The 12225-nt window shown below is 38.1% G+C and overlaps 1 protein-coding gene across 12 annotated transcripts in view; it reads right to left on the bottom strand.

Annotated features, from left to right (window-relative positions):
• Positions 1-12225, bottom strand: part of ADAM22 (ADAM metallopeptidase domain 22) — a 225747-nt gene that overhangs the window by 103247 nt on the left and 110275 nt on the right. For all 12 annotated transcript variants that reach the window (XR_004899626.1, XM_028525789.2, XM_028525787.2 and 9 more), the window contains one exon: positions 6768-6834. Coding sequence is in view for 10 of the 12 variants with exons in the window: in XM_028525789.2 (XP_028381590.1) it covers positions 6768-6834 (67 nt within the window). In the remaining 2 variants the exon portion in view is untranslated. The remainder of the gene's footprint in view (positions 1-6767; positions 6835-12225) is intronic.

Consider the following 12225-nt stretch of genomic DNA (forward strand, 5'->3'; position numbering starts at 1 on the left):
CTTAATTATATTGTTTTCCATATGAACCATACACCTGTTTTTGCCACACCCTATATAAACTACATTTTAGGTACACTAAATTCTGTGACTAATGACAACTTGAGAACATATTTTACTTAAGAAAGAAATCCACAATATTTTATAGTACCATACAATTGTTTGTGGGGATTTTTTTTCACACACACAAAAAAACACATCTTAAGAGACACCTTAAGAAACATTGTTTTTTAACACACTGTTCATTTCTTAAAGTATTCAACTGTTGAGAATTATGTCCCTCCTGGAGAAATATGGAAAAGGAGACATGAGAAAGCTTGAATATAAGTCAAGATTACAAGCAATTTTCTCTGGATGCTGTTCAGGCTTAAAGGAGTTACAAAGTTAGCATGAGCTGGGGGTAGGTATACACTGTCTTAACAGTCCACATACTCAAAATTTTCTAAGTGATTTTTTACAGCTGTCCTCCATCAGTATTTTTTTCCCTATCATTTACACAGAAAGAATGAGTCCCCCCCCCTTTTTTTTAAAGAAATTAGAAATGACTTGGAAATCTGACTTACAAAACTGAGTACCAAAGGAACCTAGAGACTCCGCTTGCACCCAGGCATCGCCTGGGAGAGGGTGCCATGCTAGGCTGGCAATCATTCATGGAGCTCCAACCCCAGGGAAGGAAGATGGATGTGAACAGCAGGAGAAAAACTATTTTGCAGAGAAACTCAGACCTGTCCTTGCTTCCATATCAACTTCCTGGTATACAGTTTCCAGAGTGACAGTGGCCGTTTCAGTTTGCCTATAAGGTATTTTTAATGAAAACTGTACCACCATCCCATCAGAGCGAAAGGTCCCCTAGAGTCACAATAACCTCTTCCACCCTTAAGTGGACACTTTCTCCTCTGACACCGGCTGTCCAACACGCAGCCTCTCTGCAATTCCTTCATCTAATTTCAGGCTTCACAACCTCGACACACAGTCCTTTGCTTTCTTATCCATCTTCTTAATGCCGCTATGGACATAATTAAGACTTTGAGACAATGATAGTTGAGTGCACTCAATTCAATTAAGTGGTAGATAGTAACCAGTCAATTGCCAAAGTCAATAATGTACAATGGGTGTCTCTGGACACACCATTCTTACAGTTAGGATCCTGATCCAAGGACACGTTGGGAGTGCTCACATACAGTAGTCTGGAAATAATCTGAGCTAATAAAAAAGGACTCTCCGTGGCTGTTACTTTTAATTATTAGCATAAGACATCATATAATTTAACCAAAAGAAACAGTTAATGATATCAATAACTGGTTATGATCTTTTATTGGTAATAAATATAATAAATCACATCTCTACTAAGATGTCTACTTTTACTTTTTGATCCCAAGGAAATCTGCCCCTTCTCCCTTCTATATATATTCCTGGTTTATACAAAGGATTCAGAATTGCTCTCCTAGTGTTCTAAAACTCCTACTTGGGCTACTTTCCTGAGATGGGAAAATAAAACAGACTTTGTAGTTACTGTGTCTTCACCATTTTTGCCCAAGGTAACTGACATTACAGAAAATTTACCCCAAAGCATAACCAAATTTAAGAGAAATAGCTAAAAGGGTCTTTAAGTAGACCACCACTTCAGTTTAAGAATTAGATTACAAAGGAGTAATTGTTGAGTACCTCCAGAATGAATATGTATATAATAGGTCTTAATAAAATACATTTCAATTTTTATGGCCATCCTATTTTGTATAACATAGACTATATGGTAGATAATGGAGTACAAGAGTCAGCACTGGAGTCACATGCCCTAGATTCAAACTGCAGCTCGACCACTCATTACAGTTATTTTCAACAAGTACCCTTTCCATGCCTCAGTTTTCAGTAGAGTGGGATAAAAACAGTTATGTTTACAATCACAGGTTGTTTCCAGGATGAATACCTGTGTGTGCGCGCATGTGTGCACTGGTCACATCACGAGCAATAAATGTTAGCAATTACTATTAGTATTATAATAGTAATTAACTAGAGCTGTATAACTAGAAACTTACATTAACTGGCAACTCTCAGATTTCACACAAAAAAAGCCAGCTAACAAACAGCAACAAGCACTCAATCGTTTATATTCAATTGTTGCTACTTATCAATTCCACTTTACCTTATGAATCCAGAGCCATCATTTTCTACAATCAAAATAAAAAGACTTTGTTCTCAAGCTATTCTGATTAGTTGAGGCTTTATGTTTAACTTCTTTGAAAGTTTATGTCAAATACACAAAAGTTCTCCCTAAAGGGTAAATTTAGAATTTAATTTTTAAATGAATTGGAAATAAATGTAAGTGAAAGATGAGATTAATATTTCACTCATATGTGGAATCTAATGACAAAATAAACAAACAAAATAGAAACAGACTCATAGATACAGAGAACAGACTGACAGCTGTCAGAGGGGAGGGGTGCAGGGGCTGGGTGAGAAAGGTGAAGGGAGTAAGCAAACACACACACACACACACACACACACAATTCATAGACACAGACAATAGTATGGTGATCACCAGAGGGAAAGGTGGGGGCTGGTAGGAGGAGGCAGAAGAGGGAAAAGGGAAGATAAATGGTGATGGAAGGAGACTTGACTTGGGGTGGTGAACACACAATACAACATACAAATGATTATAGAATTATATACTTGAAACCTATATAATAAGTCACCCCAATACATTCAATAAAAATTAAAAAGAAAATGTCTCATTAAAGAATAAAAATTATTTCCTGCTTATAGCCTTTATCTTTGTAACCTTAGAAAAATATTTAACAGAACTTTAAAATCAGCATTATGCACCTGTCTGGTGGGAATAAACTGTCTTCAATGATGTACAGAATGTCTAGCAGATAATACAAATCATTATCTTAAGGAAAAATCACTAAAATGTACTTCATTTTACTGTAAATATAAAATAGCGATCAACAGCAAAATCTAGATCATGAGAAACTGCATAGGATAAACACTTTGGTTTCTTCAACAAATAAATTGTAAGGGAGAATGTAAAAATAAAGGTAAGAGGAAACCAAAAAATTCTGAGACATGTTTAAATTCATTAAAAAAAAAGAGACCTAAACAGGCAAAACTTAACTACAGGGATACATGCATGGGCAATAAACTATGACAAAAAATGAGAAAATGATCACCATAAAGTAGGAGAGTGTCCACAAGTCTCACAAGAAGAGAAGGGAGGGGCTTGGGTTTGGGCAGCAGCACCTGGAATACTGACCAAACTCGAATTCTAACTGGAAGCGTGTTCACCTGTAGTAATTTCTGTGTCAGTGCTATATTTTACAATGAAAAGATTTTGAAAATAAAACTACAATCTAAAAGAGTAACCAATGCAGCTACCGTGTGTTTTTTATGCAAATGTATTCCTTTTCTCACATTCATACTCCCACCTTAAATCAAACACATTGCACCTGAATTTTCACAAATAAGGATTCCGTAACATCTGAGCAGAGACATTTACTAGACTGATTTCTAACCACAGTTTAAATCTGATTTGATAATGGTGTTGATTTTAATTTTGCATCTTCAAAATAAATATGACCCTGTTTGTGCCAATGGACAAAAAAATGTTCTTTCACACAGAGTTTGGCTTCAATCATTTACTTTAGTCCCAGGAGAAAAGCCATTTTAAAAATTCACAGGCTTTTAGGAAAGGTGTTACGGGTTGAACTGTATTCCCCTAAAATTCATATGTAGACACCCTAACCTCCAGTACATCAGACTGTGCATATTTGTACAGAGTTTTTAAAGAAGCAGTTAAGTTACAATGAGGTCCTCTGGGTAGGTCTTAATCCAATCTGACTAGTATCTTTCTAGGAAGAAGAAATTAGGGCACACAACACACAGAGGGAAGTCCGTGTGAAAACACAGGGAGAAGACAGCCAAGGAGAAAGGCCTCAGAAGACACCAGCCCTGCTGACACTTTGATCTTGGGCTTCTAGCCTTCAGAACTGTAAGACAATAAATTTCTGTTGTTTAAGCTACATTGTCTGTGGTCCTTTGTTATGGCAGCCCTAGCAAACTGATACAGAAGGAAAATGAAAAGTTTTAAAAAAAGCTACAATTTTACAATTGTTTTGACTCATACTATATAGTGAAAAGAAGAGCTTAAGAAAATTGTGAGTCATTAGTAAAGAAAGGAGGACTGACAGATTCCATGTAAAAAGAAAACACCCCAGACAGCTAAGCACAGAGGGCAAGACACAAGGAACCAGCAGGAAAGCAACTGGCTACTGACTAAACTGACGGGCAAGATTCAGTACTTTCAATGTGGTTCCTGGAAAAAAAAGCCAGAGGAGAATTTTGACTTTGATTCTCTAGTTCATTTTTTAAATGAACTAGAAACAAATGGAGGTGGTGGGTGAGATCAAAGTGGTTTTCTTGAAGGGAGTAATTTCCTCTGGCCCACAGGTCTGGATGAACTTTGGATTTATCATTTCTCTGGTTTGATAGGGTTGGGGGTTAAGCGAACCATCAACCAAAAAATGCAATTCTCAGGCTGCAAAATCAATAATTGTACAGTAAGGTCAGTGCCCTGGGTGTTATAGGTACCCATGGAGCCCAGTGATCTCTGAGTGGAGTATGCTTTGCTGATGAAGTACAAGTTTCCTGAACAGAGATATTACTGTTGAGACCACAGATTGCTGTTAGCTGGATCTGCCCTCCATGCTCCTACGTGCTCTTCACCGTCCCACGGACAGACAGAAATGAAAACAGATACTGAACTGCCTGTCTCCTTTCTTTAATTTAACAAGAAATAAGATACACTCTGCACTCAGAAAAGCATCATACAAAATTGAGAAGCGAAGCTAAACAAACGGGGATCAGAATAAAAGGAGCCCAGAGACTCCAAATCTAGGTAATTATTTTTCAACCAGAAGCAAAGTAGCTCCATTCTCCTATGTCATAAGTAGAAGAGTCCTGACATTCTTTGTACAGTGAGGCCATGATATAAATCAACCAACCATCCAATTAACCTTAAATTCAGAATAACTGTCTGGAGAAACTGGCATAATTATTATATCTAGGTCATTTATAAAAAAATTAACAGATTTATTTTTAAATCTTTATCAGTTAGAATTGTATAGATATATAAAAAGGTATTTATTGGAAAAATGTCCCAAGGTCTGGAATTTGCTTTTTGGGGGCGGGGGGGGGGGGGGAGCGCGGGGAATCTGCTTTTCAGTACTACACACACATGCAAGTAGAGATAGAAAAGATTGTCAAAATGTTTATACCTGTTGAAGCTGGATAATGGGTATGTGGAAGTTCATTATAGTATTCTTTCACTTCTGTATATGTTTAAGTTTTTCCATAATAAAAGATTTTCCTTTATTTAGTTATATATAATTGGAAACTTAGTTTGTTTCATGTTGTCACTTGAATGGGACAATGTGATTTATTTTAGTTATTTACTTACCTAGAGTTTAATTTGAAAAAGAAACTTTATGACAGTAATATATTTAAATTGAAAAAAAGTGAATCTGAGAAAATGTTTCTTAAGTAAAAAGAAGAAAAGCAGTGAAGATAGGCTTTGAGAGAAAATAACTTGGGAAAATGTTTACAGTATGATACAATGTTTACTTTTTAAAAGTAAGCTACAATGTTGTATATATGGGATACTAGCTATGTAAAAAAATAAAAATGTAAGTATGTGCATGGGTCAAAACAACCCTATAAAGAAGTATACCAAAATGAAAAAACAATGTATCTCTCAGAGTTTAGAGGTGATATTTTTATTTTTTGATATATTTATCTCTAATTACAAGTTTTCTAAAATGAGTGTGTATCAAGTATATAATCAGAAAAAGAAAGTAAATTTATATAAATGTCAATATAATTCCGACAAGACAGAACAGATAGTCCAAACACTGTTCAGAAGAAAATAAACAATTAGCTAAAACACACTCACTAAACATAGGGTCTAAAGTAACCCTTTGGCGGAGTTTGGTCTCATATGCCCTAAGATTACATCATCAGCGGATCAGAAAAAAGTACACACATTCTTTGTTTTTTTAATACTTACTCTTGCTTATATGATTTTTCATATGCTTATTGATTTTTTAAAGAGAAAGGAGGGGAGGATGGGGAGAGAGATAAACATCAATCAGTTGCTTCCCATAAGTGGCCCGATCAGGATCAAACCTTCAGCCTTTTGGTGTAAGGCTCCAACCAACTGCACCACCCGACCAGGGCTGCATACATTCTTATGCCTATAATTGGAGAAGGCTTTTCTTTGTGTGAAATCTTTTCAGAACTTACCTGACAAGAACTAGCATCTTGAGGTTTCTGCCTCCAGGGATTTAAAACTCCCTGGGAGTTCCCAGTAGACCTAATAAATTTACAATTTTACCAGGGGAACTCATTCTCAACTAAATGAAAAGCTATGTACCTACCCTGGACCCAAGATTTCACCTCTTGGTTCTCAGTGCTAACCTTAAAAACAAATTTCAGAAATTATTTTCTGTGATAAAATCGAAAAAAGAACCATGTGAAGCAATATTAACTCTATAAAACATACCTCCAATGACTCCTACAGTGCACTAAGAATTATTTTTCTGATAACTAAAGGCTTTATGTTTTTTACACACCATGGGTAATACACTTCCTTGATGAATTCTTTAATATAAGAACCCTAATACTGTACCTTAGAAGTATCAATAACAGTTAAAATCATAATCAGCATTTAAAAGATTCTGAGAAATTTCCCCCAGGGGGAGAAATATTTTACTTACTTTAACTTCCACAGTCTTCCCTCCATGTTCAATGTGCCTCTCTATGTATTCGGAGGACAGCAAATCACTGCAACAACAGAAGAAAGCATGATTCAAAAAGGACTTAAAAATGGAAAGCATCTGGAAATCAAGTTTACACATACCAGCTTTACTGAGTCTTTAACTTTCAAACAAAATTCTTTAATTTTAAAACAAAAATAAACCTTTACAGGTGTCTCTCTCTCACACATACACACAAACATACACACAGCCTAATACTTCTAAAACAGGGGTGTCAAACTCATTTTCACCATGGGCCACATGGGCCTTGAGGTTGCCTTCAGAGGGCCAAATGTAATTTTGGGACTGTATCAGTGTGACTACTCCTTAACAGTTAAGTGAGACCTCTGTGCTGCCTCCAGGTAGAAACAAGGTAGAGGGCCGGATTTGGCCCGAGGGCCTTATGTTTGCCACCTGTGTGCTAAAGGCTTATGAGGGCAAACTGACTAAACCTCCTGTCCCCCACTGCTTAGCAGAGCTGACTCCACTGATCTTGTTCAAGAGTTCCAGGAAGCTGACATAAGCACACCACTGTTTAAAGACATCTTATTCTTCCCTTTGTTACTTCAGCTTTTTATCCAATAGTTTTAACTTGCTACCATCGCGCACCATTTCTTTATGTGTTGTGTGTGACATTTTATCTAATAAAACATTGGCTTCTATCACAAAAATAAAAGGGGAAGGGCAAAGAAAGATAAAAGAAATTAAAAGGAACATACCATCAGCAATTTAAAATGATTCTCTTTCAAAATCTCTACTAAACAACAACCTCCTTATACAATTTTAAATTATTTACATTATCTTAAATATATTTCTCATTAATTCCATGTGAAAAATTTCCCTTTAATAGAGGTGTCTACCCCAAGACAATTTTCATAAGAAGTCCTTAAGTCTTTATATTTTAAAACACTAAAATATAAATAAAATTAACATTAATAAAAATAATACATGAAGCTATAAATTTCTGTGGATCCTGAGAATGAAGATACCAACTAAGGCTCCTTAGTGATTCACTGGGCTCAAATTTTAAAACAGAACCTAGCAGCCATTTCTAAACAGAGGCCTCTTATTGCAAACCACACTTCAGGGTAAAGCCTGCACTGGGTTTCTGCCATCTGAGCCAGCCCTTATAAAGCAGTTTATGGAATCCTATTTCAACCAATAAGACTGAGGCTTCCCCAGTCCAATCAGAACTGTGCAGCTCTATCCCCATTAGCATCTTCACTGACCTATCAGAGTGGCTCCATTCTGACCAATCAGGACAGTGCCTTTTGGAACAATCGCACTGCAAGGATTTAGAGTCCTCACTGGCATGAGTATGGACCAATCAAGAACTGGGGTGGGGACTTGACTTTATTTAAGTCAGCTCTCCTCTGGCTCAGGGAGCACACTTTCCCTTTACACCGAAGAATGAAAACTGCGTTTCTCTGGCTGGAGTTGAAACACTTAAGATGAGACTCCCAGAGACTTCTTGCCAGACCAGAATGAATAGAGCAAGTAAGGCAGAGCAGAAGTGTCTAGCCCAAGAGGGTCCTTGCCTGAGGGCTGCTGCACCCCGGAGCTCATCTCACAACCCTGCTGTTCCACAGCTGTGCTGTTTCAAAACTGAGCTGCTTGCACTGAATAAAGTTCCCTTCTTCACTTCCTCCCAAAATGGGCATTCCTGTTGGCGTTGAATTGGCGGCATCCATCACTTGGTATTTCTAAATCTACAACTCTATGGTTAGACATTCAGCCAGCTAAGAAAATCTTTTTCACAGTGTTCTGAAGGTCACCAAACCAAAATTGTCCAATTATTTTTTTTTAAAAAGTGTATTTCTGAGCTCAGAGCCCTGCCATAATAAACACTGTACTTAGAACTGCTTGAAATGTAAACAGAATGATCAAACAAGAGTTACATTAGCAGAGGCACCATAATCAGCTCCTATATTATCTCATGCTTACATTACCATTTGGGAAACCTATAATTATAGTCTAAGTCCTTGTTTCATTTGTCTTTGGAATACACTTTCCCACTGACTTTATACAGGGGGAGCAGCAAGGATGCTCTGAGCTGCATGCTGCAGAAAACACAACTATAAGTGGCTCAAACAGTCAGGACATTTATATCTTATTTCTTGTTAGAAATTTCAGGGCAGGTGTAATATAGATTTGCTTTTGTGAATCTTCAACTCTGTTAAATAAACAAATTGGAAGTTTATAAAATACAGCAAAATTAACATGTTTTAAATATAGATAAGTAGCTAATGAGCAAAAGTCTGTTAGATGTGGGCAAAATGCATTAGATGTCTATTGTATTACTGAGAAAATCATGTATGTGTTTAACAGAAAGATACAAGTTTTCTAGCCAAGATGGAGGCATAGGTAGATACACTGTACCTCCTCTCACAACCAAAAGAACGGACAACAACAAATTTAAATACAAAAAATAACCAGCACTGCCAGAAAATTGAACTGTATGTAAATCCAACAAACCAACCAGTTAAAGAAGAAACATTCATTCAGACTGGTAGGAGGGGCAGAGATGGGCTGCCACAGTGGAGAGGACCCATGACAAGGTGGTGGCTGGTGGACCAGGCAGTACCACATTTGTGAGTGGATAAGCCAGGAGGAACAACTGGGCAGCAACACACACTGTGCAACACAGGGGTTCTTCGCAGGAAAAGAAAGCCTCAAAACCTCTGGCTGGAAAAACCTGTGGGGGTTGCAGCTGCAGGTGAAACTCCTAGCCTCACGGGAAAGTTCACTGGAGAGACCCATAGGGTCCTGGAATGTATACAAACCCACACTGGGAATCAGCACCAGAGGGGCCCACTTTGTTTGTGGGTAGCAAGGGAAGTGACTAAAAGTTGCCCAGACCCAAGCAAGGGCATTGTTCCCTCTCCGACCACTTCCCTACAGACAGTGCCAAGAGGTAGTGATGTGGGTTGCCCTGCCCTGGTGAATACCTAGGGCTTCACCCTTTACAGCTTAACAGGTGCACCCAAAGAAATATGGCCCAAATGAAAGAACAGATCAAAGCTCCAAAAATAGAATTAAGTGATGAAAATATGCCTAACCTATCAGATGCAGAGTTCAGAACACTGGTAATCAGGATGCTCACAGAAATGGTTGAGTATCATCACAAAACAGAGGGAAAGTGAAGGCTATGAAAAGTGAAATAAAGCAAAATATACAGAGAACCAACCGTGAAGGAAAGGAATGGGACTCAAATCAATGATTTGTAGCAAAAGGAAGAAATAAACATTCAATCAGAACAGAATGAAGAAACAAGAATTCAAAAAAAAAAATGAGGAGAGGTTTAGGAACCTCTGTGACAACTTTAAAGTTTCCAACATCCGAATCACAGGGGTGCCAGAAGGAGAAGAAGAGAGCAAGAAATTAAAAACTCATTTGAACAAATAATGAAAAACTTCCCTAATGTGGCAAAGGAAATAGACTTCCAGGAAGTCCAGGAAGCTCAGAGAGTCCCAAAGAAGTTGGACCCAAGGAAGAACACATCAAGGCACATCATAATTACATTAGCCAAGATTAAAGATAAGGAAAGAATCTTAAAAGTTTCTCTTGTCTAAATCAAGAGAAAAGGAGACAGTTGACTACAAAGGAGTTTCCATAAGGCTATCAGCTGATTTCTCAAAAGAAACCTTGCAGGCAAGAAGGGACTGGAAAGAAGTATTCCAAGTCATGAAAGGCAAGGACCTACATCCAAGATTACTCTATCCAGTGAAGCTTTCATTTAGAATGGAAGGGCAGATAAAGTGCTTCCCAGATAAGGTTAAGTTAAAGGAGTTCATCATCACCAAGCCATTATTATATGAAATGTTAAAGGGACTTATCTAAGAAAAAGAAGATGATCCCTGGCTGGCATAGCTCAGTGGATTGAGTGCGGGCTGGGAACCAAAGTGCCCCAGGTTCGATTCCCAGCCAGGGTACATGCCTGGGTTGCAGGCCATAACCCCCAGCAACCACACATTGACGTTTCTCTCTCTCTCTCTATCTCCCTCCCTTCCCTCTCTAAAAATAAATAAATAAAATCTTTAAAAAAAAAAGAAGATGATCAAAAGTATGAATAGTAAAATGACAACAAACTCACAACCATCAACAACTAAACCTAAAAAAAACCAAAACAAAACAAACTAAGAAAACAACTAGAACAGGAATAGAATCGCAGAAATGGAGATCACATGGAGGGTTATCAGCACGCAAGAGGAATGGAGAGAATGGGAGAAAAGTTACAGGGAATTAGAAGCATAAATGGTAGGTACAAAATAGACAGGGGGAGGTTAAGAAAAGTATGGGAAATGGAGAAGCCAAAGAACTTATATGTACAACCCATGGACATGAACTAAAAGCAGGGTGGGAGAAGGGGGAATGTTGGTGGAAGGGGGTGTGCAGGGTGGAGGGGAATAAGGGGGAGAAAAAAAATGGGAAAACTTTAATAGCACAATCAATAAAATATATTTTAAAAATAAAATAAAGAGCATTTTAAAAAATAAATACTAAATATTAATGAAGCACCTGGGTAATAAGTGTTTATGATATAATAAACATGAGACACTAAATATCTAGGATATAATATTTATAAAGTCTAATTCAACCACCTATTTGTGACGTCCAGAGTTCCTCAACTTCCACATTACCAATATTTTGGGCCAGGTTATTCTTTGTCTTGGGAGCACCTTGTGCACTGTAGCAAGTTTAGCAACATCCGTGGCCTCTACCCACTAGATGCCAGTAACATTCTCTCCCTCCCTCTCTCTCTCTCTCTCTCTTACACACACACACACACACTCCAGTCATGACAATCAAAAATGTATACAGATATTGCCAAATGTACATGGCAGGGGGTGGCAAAATCACCCTGGTTTAAAACCATTGCTGACACCCATTTGCACCCCACGTTTTCTCTGCCCAAAAACCACAAATAGAATTCATGATTGCTCATCAAGTGAATCAGCAGGCTATACAGCTCCTGAAGAGGCATTCTTGTCCCAGTGCACCTCAGCTACAGCAAGTGGGTGTCACTAGCTTGGCCAGCTTCCATCTGCGGGGCTTGCCCAAATCCCAACACCGGTCCTTGATAAACCACAGTATCAGCAGGGAAGGTGGATGCAGTAGAGAGAAAAGCACGACATATGAACACTGCATACCCAGGATTAGCTGATGTGGTCCTTCCACCCTGCTTACACCCTATCCTAAGTGTGCTGACCTACTCGTTTCTTTCCTCTTGTTTCTCACCATGTGCTTGGAATTGATTTAGCAAACCTTGTGATTTGAGGATTTTAATTTGGTTTGTGTGGGCTTTGTGTTCCCTTACTTCTAGAATAGCTTGCCTCATAGTGTATTTGTAGGCTACCATTGCATCAAAGTAACGTCCTACCCAATGTCCTGCCATCATGGCAGTTCCAGGGTTGGGTCA

The sequence above is a fragment of the Phyllostomus discolor genome, chromosome 10, assembly GCF_004126475.2.
Source record: "Phyllostomus discolor isolate MPI-MPIP mPhyDis1 chromosome 10, mPhyDis1.pri.v3, whole genome shotgun sequence".
NCBI classification, from domain to species: Eukaryota; Metazoa; Chordata; class Mammalia; order Chiroptera; family Phyllostomidae; genus Phyllostomus; species Phyllostomus discolor.